We start from the raw sequence: 25,536 nt of genomic DNA on the forward strand, positions 1-25,536 counted from the left end.
ATCTAAAAACTAATGTCCTTCAATTCTATAAAGTTTATTTGAATTATTTATTAAGAATTTCATCCCTTCCATTTCCTTTTTTACCTTTCCAGAGCTCCTATCAGTGGACTGATTGAAGAGCTCCTCTACTTTTATTTTTTTCGTCTCTTCCGTCTGTCTGTTTGCTCAACTTTCTGTGATACTGTCTTAACTTCCTAACACTTCTTAGTTATTTTTTTATGCTATTATATTTTTAATTTTCAAAAGCTCCTTTTATTATGAAGCTTCTCTTTCATGCACTCTGTTTGGTTTCATTGGTATAGTTATATTTATTTATGCAGGTCTGCTGATAGTTATACTTGTCTGTCTTAAAGTCCTCTCCCCCCACCTCCATAGTTTATTTCTTCAAAGTTATATTTTACCCATAGTTTTAGTTTTTTTCATATAAGATGTTTCCTCAAATATATGGAGATCAAAACGTGTAAAAATAAAAGCTGTTTGGAAGATCTAGTGCGGACTGGTGAGAGTCCCAAACTGTGTTCTTTGTAGGGTTATCTGGCTGGTCTGTTTTGTAGGGAGAGCCCCTGATACCAGTATTTCTCTTTCCTAGAGGGTTGGACAAAAAGTCCCAAAGACTCTTCGAACCACCTACTTAGAGGGTACATAAAATATAGAAGCTGAGTCAAAAAAAAAGCTGGGCTATCTTAATGTTCAGTATGCAAACACCGATTAAATAAATCCCCTGTGCCAAACGTGAACCCTAGACTTCCAATGTATCCGATGACCTCCAAGTGCAGAGATCTTCTCTTTCATCCTTTCTAGGGAATAAATCTCCTCTTCTTTGCTAAGCTTGGGGAACATCAATCAACCTGATACTTCTTTCTCAGCTTTTACCCTGGCTTAGGATTCATCTATTGTTAGGTTCAAGGAGGTGTGCTGTGGCCGCTAGAGTGTAACTCTTGGAGGAGCAGGAAAAGGAAGGGCTGATAGGGTCCCTGTGAGGCCGAGAACAAAGAGATCAGCACAAAGTTGGGCAAACATGCTGCATTCTATTAGTTAGAGACCCTTATCAGAAATTTATGTTTGAAATTCGCCATTGAGCTAGACCCTTCCCCTGTTGCTATGTTGTGCGCGACCCCCCTAGCAAATAGCGGAATAGCAAACTGCCACAATTGCTTCTGTATAATTCTTGCTCATTTAGGATATATAAGGACCTAGTTGTAAGCGCCAGGCGCGACTCTCGTTTGCAGCCCCTTGTGGGTACGGTGTCTCCGGACGCCTTGAGAGTTCATCCCTGCGCAGGTTAAACTTGGCCAATAAAGTAAGATCTAAACCTCTGAAAGTCTCCGTTTGTTCTCATGCTTGGTGGATGCAACATTTCGGGTGTTGGCTGGGAAATCCCCCAGTTTGGAGACCGGATGGGCAGCTCGAGCTGAGTAAGTATTTACTGAGGATCCTCTTTGGTTTGGTTTTTGGGCTCCGGAGCAAACAACCCTGAGGTAGTAGGTGGGACGCTGCCAGTAACCTACCCAGGACTTTCAGAGGCGGGACGCTGCTCTCTGAAATTTGGTTTCGCTAACATTAGAAGTGACCGGTCACGTTGGGGTTTTTATTTGCTTGCGCCGCGTTAGTTTTGATTTACATGTCATTCTCGTATGTACAAAAGTTAGATTTTCTCGTCTGCTTCTTGCTAGTCTGTATTGTTTGTTTTCCCCTTTTATTTCTCCCTGATTTTCTTAGGATGGGCCAGCAGGAATCTATACCTGGCTCTCCACTTGACTGCCTGCTGAAGAACTTTTCTGATTTCCAGAGGCGGGCCCGGGAATACGGGGGCCCGCCAACTGACCCCGAATTTCTCCGAACCTTAAGTCAGCTAGAGTGGCCCACCTTTAATGTAGGATGGACCACAGAGGGTACCTTTGACCTTCTGACTTTATTTGCTGTTCGAGCCACCATCTATAGGATTCCCCACCCGGACCAATATCTGTACACAGACGTCTGGATCGATATAGCTACCGAACGGCCCGCATACATTAGGAAGTATTTGAAGGGAAACCAGCGAGGCAGACGGGCAGTTTGCCTCACCACAGGGGAAAAGAAGGTCAAGGAAAAGGAAAAGGGGGAATCCCACGCCCCGAAACAGCCTCGTAGCCAGCCTAGGCTTTACCCAGTCTTGTCCGAACCACCGGAGGACCACCTAGACCCGGTGAATGTGCCTCCACCTTACCCGCATCGAGAGGAACCAGATTCCTCGCGTCAGGATGCGGGCGGGGTCCCGAGCCCACCCCACACCCGTGGAGTGGTATTCTATGGGGAGGGAGCTTTGCCTCCGCGGGAGCTGCCGCCATTTTGCCTCCGGCGGGAGGTGCCATTTTGCCTCTCCTAGAGGCGCTGCCGGCACCAGAAGCTCCACCACGGGCACCTCCCCCCCTTGTTTATGTGCTCTTCTCCACCAGTGACTTATATAATTGGAAACATCAAAATCCCTCGTTCTCTGAGAAACCCCAAGGGCTGATCTCCCTCCTCAAAACCATATTCAGAACTCACCAGCCCACCTGGGATGACTGTCAACAGATTCTGCAAACTCTCTTCACTTCTGAAGAGAGACAGGATAATGCGGGAGGCCGCAAAGGCGGTCCTGGGGGAGGAGGGAGAGACTATGGCCAGGAGAAGGGAAATAGAAGACATACTCCCTTCTCAGCCCCCAGCCTGGGACCCTAATACTACCGGGGGAAGGGACACGCTCCTCCAGTACCACCGGGCTCTGCTGAGGGGGCTCAAGGCAGCTGCGAGAAAACCTACCAACTTCAGAAAGGTTAGTGAAGTCATCCAGGGAAGAGAGGAATCTCCAGCAGCCTTCCTAGAAAGACTCATGGAGGCTTATAGAGTATATACCCCCCTAGATCCTGAGGCAGAAGAGAACAGGAGACGAGTAAATATAGCCTTTGTGACTCAGGCCACTCCAGATATTAGGAAAAAGCTTCAGAAGATAGAAGGATTTGAAGGAGAAAATAGAAGCAAGCTATTAGAGATAGCCCAGAAGGTGTACATCAATAGGGATGATCTGGAGGTTGGTAGGGCGAAGGAAGTTGCCAAAATCCTGATTGCCGCCCAGGAACTTCCTCCCAAAGGGAAAGGGGGACAGCAAAAGGGCCAGGGACGGCAAATAGCCAAAGATCAATATGCCTATTGTAAGGAGAAAGGGCACTGGAAGAGAGAGTGTCCAAGGTTGAAGGCCGACAGCCAAGGGCCAAAACAGGGCCCAGAGGTCTTGCTCCAAACCTTAGACTGACGGGGCCAGGGCTCCATTCCCGTCAGCTCCCAGGAGCCCATGGTCACCTTGACAGTCGAAGGAAAGCCAATAGACTTCCTAGTCAACACGGGAGCCACCTACTCAGTCCTAAAGCAACCACAAGGACAAATTCAGAAGGCAACTACCAAAATAGTAGGGGCAACGGGCAAAGCAGAAGCCTATCCATGGGCTAATGCAATAATTACTAACTTAGGCCGAGGCACCATTACCCACTCCTTCCTAGTCATTCCAGACTGCCCTTACCCACTACTTGGAAGGGACTTATTGCAGAAACTTCAGGACACCATTACCTTCCGACGGGAGGAAAGCCCTACCAGGGACAAGGAGGCGGAGGTCAGCTTGGAGATAACTGTCCCACTGTCTGAAGAATACTTACTTGCCACTATCCAAGGAGGTAAGGAGGAAGGAGCAGGAGTTCTGAATGCCCTGCGTGCCAGGGTACCTGAAGTTTGGGCGGAGACCAACCCACCAGGTTTGGCCATCCACCAACCGCCTGTCCTAGTGCAGCTGAGCACTGCTAGCCCAGTTAGGATCAGGCAATACCCGGTCCCAGCCCGAGCCAGACAGGGCATTGCACGGCACTCACAATGCCTGCTGAAGGCAGGCATACTCCGAGAATGCCAACCAGCCTGGAACACCCCGTTACTCCCCGTCCAAAAGCCGGGGACCCATTACTATCGCCCGGTGCAGGACTTGTAGGAGGTAAATGCACGGGTAGAGACTATCCATCCCATGGTGCCCAACCCATATACCACCTTACTGAGCTCATTGCCCCCAACCCATACCTATTATTCGGTCCTGGATTTGAAGGATGCCTTTTTTTGTATTCCCCTGGCGCCTCAGAGCCAAGAGATCTTTGCCTTTGAATGGAACGACCCAGAAAATGGACTGGTGGGGCAGTTCACTTGGACCAGACTACCACAAGGGTTTAAGAATTCCCCCACCATTTTTTTTTTTTTTTTCATTTTTCTGAAGCTGGAAACAGGGAGAGACAGTCAGACAGACTCCCGCATGCGCCCGACCGGGATCCACCCGGCACGCCCACCAGGGGCGACGCTCTGCCCACCAGGGGGCGATGCTCTGCCCATCCTGGGCGTCGCCATGTTGCGACCAGAGCCACTCTAGCGCCTGGGGCAGAGGCCACAGAGCCATCCCCAGCGCCCGGGCCATCTTTGCTCCAATGGAGCCTTGGCTGCGGGAGGGGACGAGAGAGACAGAGAGGAAAGCGCGGCGGAGGGGTGGAGAAGCAAATGGGCGCTTCTCCTGTGTGCCCTGGCCAGGAATCGAACCCGGGTCCTCCGCACGCTAGGCTCCCCCACCATTTTTAATGAGGCCCTCAGCCAAGATCTGCAGGCTTTCCACTCCTCCCATCCATTGATCATACTGCTCCAGTATGTGGATGACATCCTCATAGCTACCAAGGATGAAGGAGAGTGTGAAGAAGCTACCTTGGACCTGCTACAAGATCTCGGGTGAATGGGGTATCGAGTCTCTACCAAGAAGGCCCAGATTGTGATGCAAACTGTAAGTTATTTGGGGTATAACTTACAAGGAGGGCAAAGGATATTGTCCAGCCAGCGAATCCAGATGGTCTTGCAAATCCCCGAGCCTACCAGCAAGAGGCAGGTACGAGAATTCCTGGGTGCAGTAGGATACTGCCGACTGTGGATACTGGGCTTTGCAGAACTAGCTAGACCCCTACACGAACTAACCAGGGGAAAGGAAGAACAATTCATATGGACAGATAAGGAAAAAGCAAGCGTTCCAAGCGCTTAAGGAGGCCCTGGCGGCTGCCCCAGCTTTGGCCCTGCCGGATCTGGCCAAACCCTTTCAGCTATTTATAGCAGAAAAGCTATTTATAGCTCTGGGGGTACTGAGTCAGGAGCTCGGGCCGTGGAAGAGGCCCGTCGCCTATCTGTCCAAGAAACTTGACCATGTAGCCTCGGGATGGCCAGCGTGTCTGAGGGCACTTGCTGTCACCTCAATTCTAGTCAAGGAGGTTAGTAAGTTGACTTTGGGACAGGATATCCAAGTGATTGGGGAACATTACGTAGAACAAGTGCTACAAGCACCTCCTGACAGGTGGCTATCAATGCAAGGTTGACACAATATCAGGCTCAGTTGTTGAACCCTCCATCTGTTCAGTTCCTCAAAACAACAGCCCTGAACCCAGCGACCCTGTTGCCAATACCGGAGTCCACAGTGGATCACAGTTGCAAGCAAATCCTTGACACAGTGACTGGCTCCCGCCTGGACTTAAGGAATCAGGTCTACGAAAAGGCAGACCTGACTCTCTTTACTGATGGGAGTAGTTTTGTCAAGGATGGACAGCAGTATGCAGGGGCAGCAGTGACTATGGGAGATGAGGTCCTATGGCAGAAAGCGCTGCCCGCAGGGACATCTGCACAGAGGGCAGAGCTAATAGGACTAACCAGGGCCTTACAGATAGCAGAGGGAAAAGTTGCCAACATCTCTACTGACAGCCCTTAAGCATTTGCCACCGCCCATGTTCACGGAGCTATATATAAGGAGAGAGGCCTCCTGACAGCAGGGGGAAGGACATTAAGAAGCGCAGTGAAATTCTTGCCCTCCTCAACGCCATTTGGCTACCTACCAAAGTTGCCATTATCCACTGCAAAGGACACCAGAAGGGGGATTCTCCTATTATAAAAGGTAACAACCTAGCAGACTCAGCTGCAAGAGAAGCAGCCACTAGGCCACAAGAAAGCCTTCTGCCATTGCTGCCTAAGCCAACGCTACCTCCGGATCCTAGATATTCCCCAGAAGAGCAGGAAGGGATACAGTTTAAAGGGGAAGAAAAATCAGCAGGGATGGATAGAACTTCCTGATTCCCGGCTCTATTTACCCCAGGGAATAGTAAGGGAAATAGTGAGAGATATTCATACTAGCACTCACCTAGGGCAGAATAAGCTAGAACAACTTGTCAAGAAATATTATTCCGGGCCCAACATCAGGGATATTGTCCACTCCGTTGTCTCTAGATGCAGCATCTGTGCCAGGGTAAATGCCCAGAATAAGAAGTTGCCTCCCTTTGTGAGGTATCGGGGGAAAGCTCCTGGAGAGTTATGGGAAGTAGATTTCACAGAGATGACCCCTGGGAAGTCAGGTAGACTTCCCAGGATGGGTGGAAGCATTCCCCACGTGAGGAGAGGCTGCTTCCACAGTTTGCAAAGTCTTATTAAGGGAAATCATACCTAGATATGGCATTCCCCTAGCCCTAGAATCAGACAATGGACCTGCATTCATCTCTAGGATATCTCAAGAACTAGCTATACTAAGGTAGGTATCAATTGAAAACTGCATTGCATTTATAGGCCCCAAAGTTCAGGACAGGTAGAAAGGATGAACAGGACTCTAAAAGAGACTATAATTAAACTGAAGGAGGAGACAGGCGAAAACTGGGTTGAGCTACTCCCTTTTGCCCTCTTTAGAACTAAATGTACCCCTTATCTTAAGAAGTGGGCCCCTTATGAAATCCTGTTTAGACAGCCCATACCCCTTGTGCCTCGATTAACCAGAGAGGAATTAGAAATTTCTAACCATAACTTCCTCAAGTCCTTGCAGGCTCTGCAGCACATCAGGAGTGAAGTGCGAACCCTCCAGAGATCAGCCAGCTCCGAAGGAAAATATAATCCCAGACTTCCGGAGTCACCAGAACCTGGGCAGTAGGTATGGATTCTCAACTACAGACGGGGCAACCTTGAGCCACGATGGAATGGACTATTTCCAGGTACTCTTGAGCACACCTACAGCTGTTAAGGTAGCTGAGAAGCCCTACTGGATCCACCTCTCCCACGTGAAGCTGGCCCAACCACCCGACGAAGGGCCTCGGAGATGGCAAGTCAAGCGGACCCCTGGAGAGCCTCTAAAGCTCACCTTCTCCTCCACTTAGGACTAATAACTTTTTATTGTTTACCCAGCAAGGGACTGGAGTTGCAGGAATGGGTTTTAATCAGGACAGCAGATGGCACAGTTATAGCACAGAATAACACCTGGGATAGTAGCAACCCCATAACCCTCCAAGCTGACTTATCAGTTTTTTTTGAAGAAAAATTCTGTGATTCACCAGCAGCTTGGAGACATTCTGATTCAGCCAGGAGCCCGCTCTTAGATTACTGGCCTAGCTCATACACCGCAGGTAGTAAGTGTTCACCCCATGTTAAGAATAGGGCTTTATGGTATACTCCACACTATGCTTGCCCTGAACCTCCTTCCGGACAGCGCCGCATTTGCGGGTCTCACTCAGATTATTTTTGTAAAAAGTGGGGTTGTGAGACACTTGTCAGTGAATTTCAATGGAGTCCACCTAAACCACACCTAGACATAAGTCTCTTTCGATTAGGAACTAGATTAGGGGGAAGAAGGCCCAATGATGGTTGGGACGATGACTGTGCTAAAGATAATTGTAACCCTACTATCATTACAATTAAGAAGCCTTAATTGTTGGAATTCAGTAAAACATGGGGCCTAAGACTATATGTAACTGGACATGATCCTGGTACCTTTTTCACCATCAGAAAACTTCCTACAAAGAACAGACCTCTCCTTCGAGGAGCAGGAAGTGGGCTGCCACTCAGGCCACCTAGGCCCCATCAGCCTCCCGGCAGTACCTGAGCTCCCGGACAGTAAGACAGGCCCAGACCAGAGGGGAGCTACTACGACTCCTACTGCAGACTCTTTCCCAGTCAAGCCAGAAGGGCAGGACCATAAATTGCCTTTTTACACTCCCAGCCCGTTACTGGAAAGACCACACCACCAAGAGATGTATGCCCTAGATTTACTGGATAAGGTATTTCCCTTCTTTAACAGTACGCAGCCTGGAATCACAGTCTTGTTGGCTATGCCTTAGTCCCAGACCCCCTTTCTTTTTTTTTTAATTTATCTATGCTGCACGCGACTCCCTAGTGAACAGCTAACTGCCACATCTGCTTCTGTATAATACTTGCTCACTTAGGATATATAAGGACCTAGTTGTAAGTGTCAGGCGCGACTCTCGTTTGCAGCCCCTTGTGGGTACGGTGTCTCCGGACGCCTTAAGAGTTCGTCCCTGCGCAGGTTAAATTTGGCCAATAAAGTCAGATCTAAACCCCTGAAAGTCTCCGACGTTTGTCTCGTGCTTGGTGGATGCAACACTATCAAGACATTTAAAATTTGTCTACTTACTTTTTGGATACCACAGTTTTATTATCTTCTGTTGTTTTGTTGTTGTTTATCCTGCATAGGTTTTATCATTTCAGCAATTTTGGAGCAAGAACTTGAAATTAAATTTATATACTTAGTCTGCTATCTCCAGTAATATGTTCTTTCTAGTTTGCCAAAATTTTGATCTCCAGGATAACTGCTCTGGATTTGAGTTTGCTCAGATTATGCCTCTGTAGTCATTAAGGAAGTAGTCTTTATCAGATCATAAACCAGATAAACTTCAATGTGATCTTGAAGTGTTCAGTGAGGGCCCAATTGCCTTATATAACACAAGGAACAAAGCTATTTATTTACTTATTTATTTAGCCTGCTTAACTTTTCTTTAGGTATTTTCTAGAGTCAGTTTTGATAGTAAATATTTTTCTTAAAATAGATCAATTTTATTCATACTTGAAGTTCATTTTAAAAAATATAAAATTACTTTAAAATTTCTTCTATACCTGTAATTCCTTCATCCTTACCTATAAAATTGGTTTTTATTGTGAACTCACTGTATTTTTAATTTTTCTCTTTTTAAAATTTTTTTAACTACAGTCTACATGCAACACCATTCTGCAATTTGTACAGCAAAGTGGCCAGAGAATCCCCCCCTCACAGTGTCTACCTGCTGCCCCAGGCTGCATAGTATTTATCTTGATGTTACTACCTATATTGCCTGTGATGTAATCCACATCTCTGTAGCTATTTTGTAAATACCAATTTGTACTGCTTAATACCTTCACCTTTTTCTCTCAGCACCCCCAACCCCCTCCCCTATGAAAGCTTCTGAAACCCCTTTTTTCTAAAAGCTGTCTATCTCTTCTCTGTGTCTGTAATTCTGTTTCTATTTTGTTTAATTATGGGAGACTGCAAACTGAAAAAGTCCTCACAGTTTAAGGCTTAAGCTAAATGCTAAATAAACTCTTCCACACACCTCCATGTTGACTGTGAAGCTGAGTGTTTCTACTTGCCCTAACTCCCCCACCTTACCTGCTTGATTAAGCTGCTAGAGGCAATTTACATGCCCTTCCTCTCACCCTTTTTTGTTCTGATGTTGGTTGATTTCAGTTATACATGGTGGGGGGATTCCTGTTTATGCCTTAAAAGGATTTCTATTTATGCCTTAAGAGGATTCCTGTTTATGCCTCAGATATGTGACTTTGTATCAGAGACATCCTTATTTGCATAGGGCTCTGCACTATGTAATAAAGCAGGGGTCCCCAAACTTTTTACATAGAGGGCCAGTTCACTGTCCCTCAAACCGTTGGAGGGCCAGACTATAAAAAAAAACTATGAACAAATCCCTATGCACACTGCACATATCTTATTTTAAAGTAAAAAAACAAAACAGGAACAAATTCAATATTTAAAATAAAGAACAAGTAAATTTAAATCAACAAACTGACCAGTATTTCAATGGGAACTATGCTCCTCTCACTGACCACCAATGAAAGAGGTGCCCCTTCTGGAAGTGCGGCGGGGGCTGGATAAATGGCCTCAGGGGGCCGCATGTGGGGCCCTGTAAATGTTTGGGGACCCCTGTAATAAAGCAAACGAGGTGGGGGGTGGAGGGTTGCTTTGCTCTGGCTTCCTATCAGCTTACAGAGACCTCTCTATCCCATACTTCTTTTCTCTAGAATTTATTTCTTCATTCCACACCATTCTCACTCAGGACCTGGACAATTACTAGCCCTGCTGGTCCGTGGCAGTTAATTTATATTGTTCATTACATTCCACATATAAGTGAAATCATATGGTACTTGTCTTTCTCTGACTGGCTTATTTCACTTAGTATAATGCTCTCCAGGTCCATCCATACTGTTGCAAATGGTAAGATTTTCTTCTTTTTTAAGACCAAGTAGTATTCCACTGTATAAATGTACTACAGCTTTTCTATCCCTTCATCATGATGAGAACTTGGGCTGCTTCCATATCCTAGCTATTGTAAATAATATTGCAATGAACACAGGGGTGCATATATTCTTTTGAATTAGTGTTTCAGGTTTCTTCAGGTATGCTCCCAGAAGTAGAATTGCATGGTCATAAAGAAATTCCTTTTTAATTTTTTGAGGAACAGCCACATTGTTTTCCAAAGTGGCTGCACCAGTCTGCATTCCCACCAGCAGCGCACAAGGGTTCACTTTTATCCACATCCCAAAAATATTTATTTGGCAAATAAGAATTCCACATACTCTCTTAAAGAAAATATAATTATATTCCAAAAGATTTTCCCAGTTCCATTTGTAAAACACTTAACTCAGACTAGACTCTACATCCAAAACTGAAAAATAAGGTCTAATCTCCTTTTATAACAAAAAAATTACAGCTCATATAATAATTTAAAGACTGTCGAAATCTCAGAAAGATAGAGCTCATTTTATACATCACACAGTAAGTAGGTACTTAATACTTGAAAATAGATAAATTTCAAAAGTAACTGCTCTATCAATTATGCTTTTAAAAAAAAGGCTAAGTATTTAACTATAGTCAATTAGGAGATAAAATTGTATTTCCCTATTAACTGTCAGTGTAGACTTTATACCTTATATCCGAATCTGAAGCCTTCTGTCTCACTGCCAACTTTGTGATCTCTCCTTGAGACATGGTCTTATGAAGCTTTGCTTCTTCATCAGCTGAAGAAAATCGCTGTGATGTCTGTAATGATTATATACGTGAAAGACTTTAAAACCAAGCAACTGTATCATAGTACTGTAATTAAAACTCAGGTTAAGACAAATTTTTCAGAGTTACATCTATTGAAAACAGACAAAAATACATTAATATTATTCAGAGATTTATTGACATTAAAGAACTTGTTAAAAACTCTATTAATAGAGTAATCTGAAGTAAAAGAGAACTTAGGTCAATGAAAATGCTAAATATGAGCCACCAGCCCATGTTTTCTAACAGCTTAACAAAGAAGACCAAGTGGAAAGGTAAGCAAAATGTCAAAATCATCTAGATACAGACAAAAGATCCAGGATCTGATAAATACAAAATGCTAAGTACAGTCTTTCATACTTCCTTATTTTTATGGCTTAACTTGCTATTATAGATTCTTATTATATCCAGTCAAGAATTTAAAAGGGCAACTACACAGAAAGATAAGAAAAACCTAAGGAACAAAGAATAAAAAATCACTATCACTATTAACAGTCTAAATTATAAACAGTTCACAAGGCTATCAAAGTGGGACCTGACTTTCAATTTGGCAATTCCTGTGCCATATGTTTACAATGTGCCCTTTTAAAGGCAATCCCATTTGAAGGAGAAAATTTCTTGTTACTTACTCAAGTCATTTCCTAATACTTCATTTTTCTATAGTTATAAAACATATCTTTTCCTTAGCCCTCTGATCTGCTTGACTTGGGCCTTATCAACAGAAACTATCTTGAGTAGAGTGCGGCCGCGTGTGGGAGGCAGAAAGAACAGACTTTTGCTCCTGGCACAGACAGTAACAAGGACCCATTTTATCCTCTTGCCTACAACAACCAGAAACAAAAACCCATCCAAAATAATGTGAAACAGCAGTTCTCAAGATGATGGACAGTCTCCCCGAGAGATAAGAAACAAAGGAACGAGTCCTGCAGCTGCCCAGGGACTTGAGACAGTTTTCAGGCTATGACAGAGAGCCTCGACAGGTGAACCTTGGCAGACTCCTTGAGTTGAATACGTGAATCTGAACATCCAGACAGATCAAAGTGACTAGAAACCAAAGGAGTATTGGAGAGGAAAGAGATGCACAAAGAACTTTAGAGACCTTCAGAACTACCCATTGGTATTTAGTTGAGTACTTATCAACACTTCTGTGCCAGACCACTACCAAGCACAGGGAAAGGGCCAGCTGAAAGGATAAAAGAGAACAGTGCTCAGCATCCACCAACGACCAGCAATTCTAGTGCCTGTTCCCAGAGTCAGATCACTAACTTTATGACTCCCAGGGCACTGTGTGAGAGGACAATGAGCATCTTGCCTCAGTGGGAAAGAACAATGCCTCAAGAGATTAGACCAAGTACTGCTCTCTTTATACCTAACAAATCTTTATTTAATAAAAATTATAGGGCCCTGGTCAGCTGGCTCAGTGGTAGAGCGTCAGCCCAGTGTGTGGAGTTGCCGGGTTCGATTCCCGGCCAGGGGACATAGGAGAAGCGCCCATCTGCTTCTCCACCCTCCCTCATCTCCTTTCTCTCTCTCTTCCCCTCCCGCAGTCAAGGCTCCACTGGAGCAAAGTTGGCCCGGCACTGAGGATGGCTCCATGGCCTCTGACTCAGGCGCTAGAATGGCTCTGGTTGCAATGGAACAACACCCCAGATGGGCAGAGCATTGGCCCCTAGTGGGCTTGCTGGGTGGATCTCGGTCAAGCGCATGCGGGAGTCTGTCTCTCTGCCTCCCCGCATCTCACTTCAGAAAAATACCAAAAACTAAAAATAAATAAATGTATATATTTAAGGTGTACATGATTTGATTTACATATAAATAGTAAAATGATTACTGCAGTCAAGCTAATTAATGTAGCTCCTTATATCGTTACTTTTTCTTTTTGCTGACTAGACCACCTGAAATCTACTCTCTTGGCAAATTTCCAGTATTTAAAACAGTGAGCCTAATAAATTTTTTAAAAAAACCTAAAAGGACCAAGTTGCTTCCAGAACAAAGCTTTGGAATATTGTTGGAATATAACAGCCTTAAGAATATTAATCAAATACAAATATCCAACAAGGAAAAAATCACGTCAGGCATCCTGTAAGAAATAACCAGGTGTACGAAAAAGTACAAATATACACTGAGAAGAGGGAAAAAAACAAACTCATCTACAATGACTCAATACTATCACAAATGTTGGCGAGTACTGGTAATCAAAGAACTAAAGAGACAAAACGTAAAATGGCATGATTCAAGGTGGCATATTTTTGAGGCATTGCTTCTGAGGTACAAGCAGACAGAAATGAAAGAAGATGCAGCCACCAAAGAGCAGCAGTCATGGCTCAGCACTACACCAGGGCATGGGCTCAACAAGGGCCACACTAAGAAAATGAGCAAGCTGACTGAGCCAGAGCCGCCACTGTGGGCACCTAATACACCATGTTCATGTGGGACACGATCCAAGAGATGTGACTCTGCCTCCTAAAGTGGCATGCCGTGGAGCCGCTCAAGGTCTCTAAGGACACGAAGGCCCCAAAGTTCATCAAGAGAAGGGTGGGGAGGCCCTGGCCGGTTGGCTCAGCGGTAGAGCGTCGGCCTAGCGTGCGGAGGACCCAGGTTCGATTCCCGGCCAGGGCACACAGGAGAAGTGCCCATTTGCTTCTCCACCCCTCCGCCGCGCTTTCCTCTCTGTCTCTCTCTTCCCCTCCCGCAGCCAAGGCTCCATTGGAGCAAAGATGGCCCGGGCGCTGGGGATGGCTCTGTGGCCTCTGCCCTAGGCGCTAGAGTGGCTCTGGTCGCAACATGGCGACGCCCAGGATGGGCAGAGCATCGCCCCCTGGTGGGCAGAGCGTCGCCCCTGGTGGGCATGCCGGGTGGATCCCGGTCGGGCGCATGCGGGAGTCTGTCTGACTGTCTCTCCGTTTCCAGCTTCAGAAAAATGAAAAAAAAAAAAAAAGAGAGAAGGGTGGGGAGATCTGTGCCAAAAGAAAGAGACAGGAGCCAAGTAACATTCTTGTACCCATGAGGAAGGCAGCAGCCAAGGACCGAGCCCCATCTCCTCTGTAACAAAACATGTTCAGAAAAAAAAAGGGAAGGAAGGGGTACTTTTGGAGATTAGGCAGTGTAAAGAAAAAACAGCAGAAGGGGAAAAATTGGAATCCACAATGCAAAAAAGAAGAAAATAATGGAGGACACAACAATGTCTCTGCCAGCACAAAAACAAACAAAGCCAAAACAGGGTGTTTGTAAAAGAAACTGAACTTAGTCCTGGCCGGCTGGCTCAGTGGTAGAGCGTCGGCCCAGTGTATGAACCTCCTGGGTTCGATTCCTGGCCAGGGCACATAGGAGAAGCGCCCATCTGCTTCTCCACCCCTCCCCCTCTCCTTCCTCTCTGTCTCTCTCTTCCCCTCCCACAGCCAAGGCTCCATTGGAGCAAAGTTGTCCCAGGCACTGAGGATGGCTCCACGGCCTCCACCTCAGGTGCTAGAATGGCTCTGGTTGCAATGGAGCAACACCCCAGATGGGCAGAGCATCGCACCCCTGGTGGACATGCCGGGTGGATCCCAGTCAGGCTCATGCAGTCTGTCTCTGCCTCCCTGCTTCTCTCTTCAGAAAAATTTAAAAAATAAAAGAAACTGTCTCTCTCTCTCTGTCTCTCCCTCTCCTCTCTAAAATGAATAAATAAAAAAAATAAAAAAAAATAAAAAAAAAAAATTTAAAAGCCTGACCTGTGGTGGCGCAGTGTATAAAGCGTCGACCTGGAAATGCTGAGGTCGCTGGTTCGAAACCCTGGGCTTGCCTGGTCAAGGCACATATGGGAGTTGATGCTTCCAGCTCCTCCCCCCCTTCTCTCTCTCTCTCTGTCTCTCCCTCTCCTCTCTAAAATGAATAAATAAAAAAAAAATAAATAATAAAAAAATAAATAAATAAATAAAAGAAACTGAACTTAGCTACACTGGTAGAAATGGAGCCCTTGAACTCATTATAATATAAACTACACAAATGGACAAAATGAATAAATTTAAAACATACAAAATCTACACAAGCTACAATAAGAAAACAAAGAAAACGAGAACCAAAACGAGAACCAAAACAGCTCAGCTGATTTAACCCCCCCTCCCACCACCCCTTGGATGAGAAAACAAACAAGAAGCAGAAAACTAACTCAAAAATGAACTCACAGATAATAATACCAGGAAGAAATTTTAAAAATGTTGAATGAACTCAGTAAAGAAATTAAAAAAAAACAACAGTGAAATTAAGACTATCTTATAAGATGCCTAAGGAAAAGAAGTAAAAATGGAGATTTAAAGAGGACTAAATAAAGGCAGGAAGATAATAAGGAATACAATGTGAGATGAAAAAATAAGTAAGAAAGGGTCAGAGAAAATTGGTGGCTGAAATGAAAATAGGAAAAGAAGAAAAAACTGATTAATAATTAGAGTTCCTAAACAAGAAAAGCAAAACAAAAGAACAGAACTAAAATTTAAAATAATAATCCATTAAAACTTCAAAAATAAGGTGAGAGAAATACTGAGAGTCCTGCAAGTATACGGGATAACTAATCTGTAATGATCAACTTAAAAGACATATCCTAAACTTTTTTTTTTTTTTTTTTTACAGGGACAGAGAATCAGAGAGAGGGATAGATAGGGACAGACAGACAGGAATGGAGGGAGATGAGAGGCATCAATCATCAGTTTTTTGTTGCGACACGTTAGCTGTTCATTGATTGCTTTCTCATATGTGCCTTGACCGCGGGCCTTCAGCAGACTGAGTAACCCCTTGCTCGAGCCAGTAACCTTGGGCTCAAGCTGGTGAGCTTTTTGCTCAAGCCAGATGAGCCTGCACTCAAACTGGCAACCTCGGGGTCTTGAACCTGGGTCTTCTGCATCCCAGTGCGACACTCTATCCACTGCGCCACCACCTGGTCAGGCCATATCCTAAACTTTTAACATAAAGAAAAATTTCTGAAAGTCTCCAAGTAAAAACATCAAATAAAGAGGGCAAGGAAATCAGACTGGCAATAGACTTACCAAAAATAACAAATAAAGGACGTAAACAATATAACTGCATTTTCAAAAAACTTAAGGAAAGAAAATATCAATCAAGGATTTTATATGTAGCCAAGATATCCCTTCAAATATCAAGCTTTAAGAACTACTCAAGGAATTGCATATCTATGCACCCTTCATGAGTAATCTACTAAGAGAAGAACTTCATCCAACTAAGAGATAAATAGGGAAACTTCAGCAAGATATTTAATTTCATCACTCATTGTATTTAACAGTACATCTAAATCAAAAGCAAGGCAGGGACTAGAGTAAAAGAATAATATGCAAAATTACATATTCTGATAAAGTAGACAGACACCTAAAAAACAGGAAAAGAGAGAAAAAGAAGAGAATAGAATAATTCATCAATAGTTGGCTAATAGTAGGTGAGAATTAGAGAATATTATTCATTTAAAAATTACTAGGGAATAACTGGTTAAGAACTAGTAAATTAAAAGCATTTTAAAAAGTAATTTTAAAAGCAATTTTGTAAAGGTAAACCAAACCACAAATATAAGAACACAATCTTATGTAAATATAAAAAAATTTTTTTAAATAAAAGAAGGAAATGTAACACAAACATAGCAAATTTAATGTAACACAATAAAAAATAAGAGTTGAGAATGAATCTATCAGTTACAATAATAAATATAAATAGATTTAATGCATCTATAAAGAAAAAAATTTTTAATTTGGCTCACAAAGAGGACCAAAGTATACTATGTCAAAAAACACATATCTAAAACAAAAGTATCCATAACAGCTAATAATAACGGGATGACCAAAAGTATTCTGGGCAAATAGAAATAATAAGAAAACAGGACTGTGATATTACTATTGCGAAGAATTCAAGCAAAAGGTATTGAATGTGACAAATGACACTTTTTAAAACTTTTAGTAATAAGAGATTTTAACATAACATTATCTGTATATAAAACAGATCAAGTGTACAAAAAACCAAAAATATAGAAGACAAACAACATAATCAATAAGGCAGAGGTTATAGATATATATTGAAATTTTACACTCTAAATAGAAAATATACTTTATAAAATGTACATGGTACATTCACAAAAACTGATCACAGTCTGTAAAAAAAAGCATTACAAATATTCTTTGATCACAATGTACTAAAACTATAAATTAACAAAGAAAAATTTTAAGGCTCTTCCTCTAAAAACTAAAAATATTTTTATTATATAAGTTTTGGATTTAAAAAGGAATAAAACTAAAATTACATTTAAAAAAATAACTTGCACATTAGAATAAATAAGATGCATCTAAAGTAGTGGTAAGAGAATTGGTAGCCTTAAACATTGTATCAATAGAAATAAATTAAATAAATGATTCCAACCCCCACTGAAAAGGTAGAAGAGTGAGAAAGTAAACCAAAAGAAAATACACAGAGATAAATAACAAAGGTTAAAAGCAGAAATAGTAAGGGGGAGGGGGAGGGGCACAAAGAAAACTAGATAGAAGGTGATGGAGGACAATCTCTCTTTGGGTGATGGGTATGCAACAGAATTGAATGACAAGATAACATGGACATGTTTTCTTTGAATATATGTACCCTGATTTATTAATGTCACCCCACTAAAATAAAAATTTATTTATAAAAAAAAAGAAATAGTAGGCAATGGGGGGAAATGACTTGCTAACTTAAAAAAAAAAAGGAAAACACATAAATCTACAAAATTAGAAATGACACAAGAGAAAAAAACAGTAACACAGGAATTTTAGAAATATTATGAGACTACTTACTTTCCAAACCTTTATGCAAATACATCTAAAAAGTTATATGAATTGGATAATTTCATAAGAAAAATATTATTTACCAAAATTGACCATATCAGGTAGACAGCTTAAAAGACTAATTTCACTAGAAGAAACAGAGGAACTTCTGAAAGAATTATGTCACAAAAAAAGTACCAATCCCAGATGGTTTCAAGTGAAATTCTACAATATCTTCAAAGAGCAGAGAGTCACAATGCTATAAACCAGTGGTCCTCAACCCTCCGGCCGCAGACCAGTACCAGTCCACAAAGAAAGAATAAATAACTTACATTATTTCCGTTTTATTTATGTTTAAGTCTGAACTATGTTTTTTTTTTTTTTTAATGACCAGATTCCCTCTGTTACATCCGCCTAAGATTCACTCTTGACGCTTGTCTCAGTCACGTGATATATTTATCCGTCCCACCCTAAAGGCCAGTCTGTGAAAATATTTTCTGACATTAAACCGGTCTGTGACCCAAAAAAGGTTGGGGACCACTGCTATAAACTATCTGTAACTTTTTGTCCGGGAATAAAATACACATATAAATACTAAGTGTATTTAACAGTGTGGCTGTTGTCTGGGGGCCACCAATCTAAACCTCTTACGTCATAAACTTTGTTCACTACCAACCAGTTTTCCAACTTTCAAGACCTACCTCAAAATCACTACCCAAGGTCCTAAAATCCTACAGGCATCCTCTCTTGACTTGCCCTTTCTGAGCAATTACTAAGACCTAGTCAAAAGGGGTTTTCAGACTGACCAGGTGGTGGCAAAGTGGATAGAGCATAGGACTGGGATGTGGAGGACCCAGGGTCAAAACCCTGAGGTTGCAGGCTTGAGCACGGACTCACAAGCTTGAGCGAGGGTATAGCAGGAAGTGGCCTGACAAAGGATAGACACTCAAATAACTTTATTAGAGGAAAAGAGAATTTATTAAAATCCGGTAGAGCACATGAGGATAGTAGCTCCAAAGACACATGTTCCCCAAAGTTGATTTTCTTACAGGTTACATACCTTTTACAGAATACATGCGTCCATACAAGGAGCTCCCTTTGTAGAGGTATATACATTACTCTCATGACTCCAGGAAGGGAAGGTAAGTTTTGGTGGGTCAGCAAGGGAGAAGGGGTTTCTGGACCACTGGTGGTCTCAGCTATGTACAGATCTTGCTATTCTTGCTTTGTATTGTGACTCTCAGCACACTCATCTAGAGAACTTTGGGAATAAGTTAATTTATCACTGGCTGACTTGGTTACTCCTGCTGGCTACTTTCCCTTGTATTCTTTTTGTTTCTTCCTTCTCAGGGAAGAGGAGGCCTGCCCTTCTTCCCTCAAGGGGTCGCTTGCCTGAGTGTGGGATCATAGATATGGTCTATGGCTTGAGCCCATGGTCGCTGGCTTGAGCCCAAAGGTTGCTGGCTTGAAGCCCAAGGTCACTGGCTTGAGAAAAGGGTCACTCGCTCTGCTGTAGCCCCTCCACTCCTGGTTAAGGCACATATGAGAAAACAATCATTGAAAAAACTAAGGAGCTGCAACGAAGAATTGATGCTTCTCATCTCTCTCCCTTCCTGTCTGTCCCTCTCTCTGATTCTCTGTAAAAAAAAAAAAAAAAAAAGAGGGGATTTCACTTAAATAAGCTAATAAACTTAGCCTTAATTAATCAACAGGTATTTCTGGCAGTTTTTTTGTGGAGTGGACAGCAGAAAAAAAAATTCAACACAGATAAATTAGTATCTCAGACTAACCAACAGAAATAGGAATATAAGAAGTGACAGCAGTTTTTGGGGAGAAAAGGAATGAGAAATTTAATTTTATCATATTGTAGAAAAAGAAGACAAATTCAGAGAGCTATTTGGGAGTCATAACCATAGAAATGATTGGTTTAACTCGAGGAATGGCAGAAGAAACTATGCAAAGAAAACTGTAACACTGTCTATAACAATCCTATCAGGGACAGAAATGACTTTACTAACTCACCATTCAGAAGATTGAAAGACTAAAATACTATATAAAAGCCACCTTAAAAATACTGCTAGCAGAATGTGTCACTCTTGTTGGGTAAAAGGCAACACAGTGGGTATAAGAAGTGAGCGAGAGCAGCACATACAGAGATGAAACAGTTATTTAAATGGCAGAGTAAAAGTAGGAAATTAAAACAAACACACACAAATACCCCACCAAAGTCTTAAAGATATTACTCTTATCTCCACTCCTCCACAGTTGGTTAACAACTGATAAACAATTCATCAACTTAGGAGGTAATGCTTATCAAATTCCCTTCATGTAATTCACTTACAACTAACTGTCTTTATCCCATTAAGTATTTCACAACTGTAAAGGTCATATGGCTTCTTCCAAGATCCAATGGAAATGACGCACTTCTTAGGCAAAAGTCAGTGATAAGATCACTTTGTCCACGGGAGGAAAACCCCCCACAAAACTATCCTGTTTTTAAGAATCCATGTGCCCAGAAAAATCAAGCCCATTTAAAATCCCAAAGATATAATTCCACTTAGAAACAATTAGTCTTCATCTTCACAATTATCAGGTAACATTAGAACATGATATATTTTCAAAATAAACCAAAACACACTTTAAAACTGACCCTACCCTTCCCACCCCCAACTCCACTAAGTATCTAGCACAGCATATTCTAGAAAGCAAAGCTGCTTCATGCAAATATCCACCAGAAACAACCACCACCTGTTCCTAAAATAGCCAGTGATGAAACAGAGGGCAGTTAGAAGGCTGAGAGTTGACTAACATACTACAGGGGTTCTATAACTACTGGCATGCAGTGACTGTCAAGCAGGTGAACAGAGTCAGAGGCAGAGGCTAACAGCGAGAATGCTCCAAGGTGCTGAATGCTCTAAGCAGATAGCCCAATCTCCTGCTTCATCTCAGTGGAGTTTTCAGTGAGAAAGAATTCTACGACCAAAAGGACTATGGTTTGTAACAAAGGAAACTCTCAGGAACAAAGCAGCAAGTACAAATGCTAAGTTTATCCACAAATGAAAATTTTATTTAAGCTCTACAAAATAAATTAAGTATGCTTCCTGATATATATGCAGTACTTTTCATTAAAATTAGTTTGCTTCATTACATAATTTCATCTTTAATAATCATATAAGAATATATGTTGTTATTTGTAAGTTCAAAACTGGGTACCTCCAAAATGGAGTTGTTTTATCCTACCTGAAGAGAGGGATTTGGCTCTAATTATATTTATTAATGGATACACAGATTATTCCCAACTTTTACAGTCCTACAGTTTGGCTCAAGGCAATTACTCATTTGTCTAATTAGAGAATTGGTAGTGCATTATTGTATGTTGTTTTTTCTTTCTTAAAATATAAATTGTCTTTTAAAAACTGAGTATCTCTCCAACAAAAGATAAATAAAATGAGAGTACCCTGGAAATTAGCAAATTTTAAAATAACTAGATCTTTTGCACAAATAGCTTAAAACAGTTGAAACATAAAAATATTTAATGAGTCAAAAGAAGACCACACTAAAATTTTCCTCCTTTAAAAAAAATAACAAGATTTAACTTGATTAAGGTTCTACATGGAAAAAAACTGCCTGCTACTCCAGTCCACTCCATCAGTGACAGTGTTTAGCACGTATCACACATGCAGGGTCCTTATAGGGTATATTTTCCAGGACAACTCCAAAATCAAACACTTTACATCCACAAATACAGTCATACTTGTCAAACTATACATACCTAATTTGGGTTGAGATATGAATAAAAAGTTATATTCTAAGTGAAAATAGCGCAGCTGTATTCACTCCTACCTCCAACATTATAATCTGTGATTAATATAAACTCACATTATATACAAAACCTTCTATCGGCCCTAGCCGGTTGGCTCAGCGGTAGAGCGTCGGCCTGGCGTGCAGGGGACCCGGGTTCGATTCCCGGCCAGGGCACATAGGAGAAGCGCCCATTTGCTTCTCCACCCCCACCCCCTCCTTCCTCTCTGTCTCTCTCTTCCCCTCCCGCAGCCAAGGCTCCATTGGAGCAAAGATGGCCCGGGTGCTGGGGATGGCTCCTTGGCCTCTGCCCCAGGCGCTAGAGTGGCTCTGGTCGCAACAGAGCGACGCCCCGGAGGAGCAGAGCATCGCCCCCTGGTGGGCAGAGCATCGCCCCTGGTGGGCGTGCCGGGTGGATCCCGGTTGGGCGCATGTGGGAGTCTGTCTGACTGTCTTTCCCCGTTTCCAGCTTCAGAAAAATACAAAAAAAAACAAAAACAAAAAAACAAAAAAAAACCCTTCTATCTGGCTGGGATGGTTGAGAAAGATATTTTTGGCATGCCTCATTAAATTAAAATTTTTAAATTCACATATATTGTCTATTACCAAAAAGTTAAGAACAATTTTAAATTTGATAGGTTTAAAGGCAAAATTTAAAAAAGGAAAATAAAAAAGAGAATATCATTTCAATTAAAAGTTATTATATTGTTTAACATGATTAAAGAGGGATCAGCAAACTATGACCAACCCACTGGCTATTTTTATAAATAGTTTTATTGAACACAGCCATGCCCATTTATTAACATACTGTCTATGGCTGTTTTCACTCTATGGAGGCAGAGATAAGTAGTTACAACAGAGGCTGTAAATGTTTATCATCTGGCCCTTTACAGAAAAAATATTTGAGGATCCCTGTTCTAGACCTTTCAAGACATAACACAGAAAATTTCTACATTAGTGCCAAGTTATCCTTAATGTTGCCAATTCATGATTTGACATACCCTGTTAAACTGCCCTTCATCTTACTCCTATTAAATTAAAGTTTAGTCCTGGCTGGTAGCTCAGTTGGTTAGAGTGTCATCCCATATACCAAGGTTGCCGATTCAATCCTGGTCAGGGAACAAACAAGAATCAACCAATGAATGCATAAATGAGTGGAGCAACAGAGCAGTCTCTCTCTCTCTCTCTCTCTAAAAATCAATCAATAAATTTATAAAAATATATAAATTTAGCTAATTTGCTGTATTCTCTGAGGTTTCCCATGTACAAACCATTATATGGGGAAGAAGCTGTGAAGGTTAGCTTTAGATTAGCAAAGATTATTCCCATCAGATTTGCCTTTTGCCTACTTTTTTCATATTGTTATAAAATTACCATTTCGGAGTCACTGTGAGAAGCCTGACCCAGGCTGGGTGTTGGCTCTAGCTCAGAGTGAGAAGGTTGGTCAAGGGAGAGAAGGGGCTCAATGTCCTCGCAATCATCTTCCTCTGTATCCCCCTCCCCATCAGCAAAAGTACCTCTAGTCAAGAAATCGGAGCGCGTCCGCGCCATTCGAGCTTTCTTTTTATGGGCCGGTCTGGCAACCTGCTTGACCAAATGATAAAACAAATAACACAACAATGTTTTGTTTTGGAGATTTCACTGGATGATGCCAATGAAAGACATCAGAGAGTTCATGAACGTCTTCAAACGTCCCTCCACCCCACCATGCCATTTCTACTAGAAGTGACAGAGATAACCACAGGCAATCCATATACATTACACCAGACAAGGATGAGAATGGGAGCTAAATCTACATTGTTCTTCTCCATAGCCAAGGAAGTCACCTTTCTCTGCCATAAGTCACCAAAGTCACTTGCATAAATTGCCCTCTTTTTCTTAGCAACTTCTTTTTTGTAAATACAATCTGAGTTTTTAGGCACCATTCCCTGCCTGAAGTACTTCTCCCCAGGTGTACTTAACTCATGTCTTCTTTCTTTATAAACTCTTGGGAGTAAATGGGTAGATGAGATACTATAATAATAATTTAATAATAATTTCCAAAATAGCACAAATCTATTTTGCATAGAACATAAATAAATAAAATTCCATACTTACCTCTCCTTGGCCCAGCCCAGTTAACTTCCCAGGTTTCCAAGTTGGTTCATCTTGTTTATGGAGTTGAGAATTTCCACTGCTTAAGGATTCCTTGTTGATGCTTAGGATAAAAATCAGGATCATATTTCAATTCCTAGTAGATATCCCATGGCAGCAGTCTTAAAGTATAGCATGAAATACAGTATAACAAGCCAGGTCAAAGAATTCCAGCAAGTTCCATACATGTTTCCAGAACTTATTCAATTCCCAAAACAATATATCAAAATTTTTCTGCTTACCTAATTGATACTATTATCAAGAATTTACATGTATGAATGAATTACTAAAGGCCCTGTCCTGGTAACCACTGGGCATCATCCCCTATGATGACCTATGTTTAAGAACAGTAGCAACATGGCATCCAAAATGGCAGAGTAGGTAAGTACAATACTTGAACCCTCACACAACCACATCAAAATTAAAGCTAACCTACAGAACAACCATCATTCAGAACTATCTGAAATCTGGCTGAATGGAAGTCCTACAAGTAGGGAATTAAAGAAGCCACATCAGGATTGGTAAGAAGAAGCAGAGACGTGGAACGAGCTAGTCCCACACCCATGTATGGTGGTTTAAAATTGGGAGGGATAACTCAACTGGTTTGGAGTTTTCACTGGATGATGCCAATGAAAGACATCAGAGAGCTCATGAACTACTTGAAACATCCCTCTGAGGAGTCTGGGGTCCTGTCTCAAGGTTCCAGAGCCAGGAAGAGAAGTCCTCATAACTTCTGGCTATAAAAATTAGTAAGGATTGTAGCTGAATGAGACAGAAGCTGCTGGAGTCTGAAGTAGCTCCTCTTAAAGAGCCATGTACTCAGACTCACGCCCTCCAAGCTCCAGTGCTGGGGCATCAGTTATAAAAGAACGAGGGACTTATGGGGAAGAACTGGATTGTTAGGCATCAAAGCAAGACCTGAAGGTGGGAGTGGGGGGGGGGGGGTAGGGGTGGGAAAGCCTTCTTCTAGACAAAAGCACTGGCAGAGGCCTTTGGTGCTTTTCTTAGACCTCAACCCAACAGAGCTGACAGAAGGATGCCATATCTGAGTCTACATCAAACTGGCTCACACTATTCACCCCACCATGATGACTCCCTAATACTCAGCCCCACCCAACTTGCAAGCCCATCCAAGCTGTGGCTTTTCCATGCAAACAGCCTCTTTTGCCTTGTACTTCAGACTTTTCTAAAATTTCTCAAACAAGCAACATCTGGTCTCTGCACACCTCATACTTCTTGCTAAGTGACTAAAGGTGGGAGTAGTGGCAGCTGGCATTGGTTCACAGCCTGGCCTCTCCTGGGTACCTCCAACCCAGCACAAGTAGCAGCCATCTGCACATCACTCTGAAGCTTGTGCCAGGTGACCTCAGGCATAGGCAATGGCTGACCTTATACCTTCTGGGAGATCCCAGAACCAGTGCACCTGGTGGACAGTTTCAACCACAATAGACTACAACCGTACCTCCACCATGAGTGACACGCTCAAGAAGCAAACTGGGTGAACACCAGAGCCCCACTGAAGCCCGTCCTGCTCCACAAAGTTGACTCCTTCACAAAGCTCCTCCAATGTAGTCGCAGCCAGTCTTCAAAGCTAAGCGGCCTGGGGGTCAACCCCTCCTAGTGATACCAACAGTGCACACGACCAGCTCAGGTGACTGGGGAGGTTGTGCCACTGGGGCA

General features: G+C 42.5%; 1 protein-coding gene across 5 annotated transcripts in view; it reads right to left on the reverse strand.

The window, feature by feature from the left end:
• Positions 1-25,536, reverse strand: part of MYO9A (myosin IXA) — a 301,246-nt gene that overhangs the window by 66,226 nt on the left and 209,484 nt on the right. For 3 of the 5 annotated variants that reach the window (XM_066388529.1, XM_066388530.1, XM_066388527.1), the window contains 3 exons: positions 23,821-23,920; positions 23,098-23,310; positions 11,037-11,149 (listed from right to left, as the gene is read on the reverse strand). In XM_066388529.1, coding sequence (XP_066244626.1) covers positions 11,037-11,149; positions 23,098-23,310; positions 23,821-23,920 — 426 coding nt within the window. The remainder of the gene's footprint in view (positions 1-11,036; positions 11,150-23,097; positions 23,311-23,820; positions 23,921-25,536) is intronic. The other 2 variants (XM_066388528.1, XM_066388531.1) reach the window with 2 other exon arrangements.

The sequence above is a fragment of the Saccopteryx leptura genome, chromosome 6 (assembly GCF_036850995.1).
Source record: "Saccopteryx leptura isolate mSacLep1 chromosome 6, mSacLep1_pri_phased_curated, whole genome shotgun sequence".
In the NCBI taxonomy this organism is placed as follows: domain Eukaryota; kingdom Metazoa; phylum Chordata; class Mammalia; order Chiroptera; family Emballonuridae; genus Saccopteryx; species Saccopteryx leptura.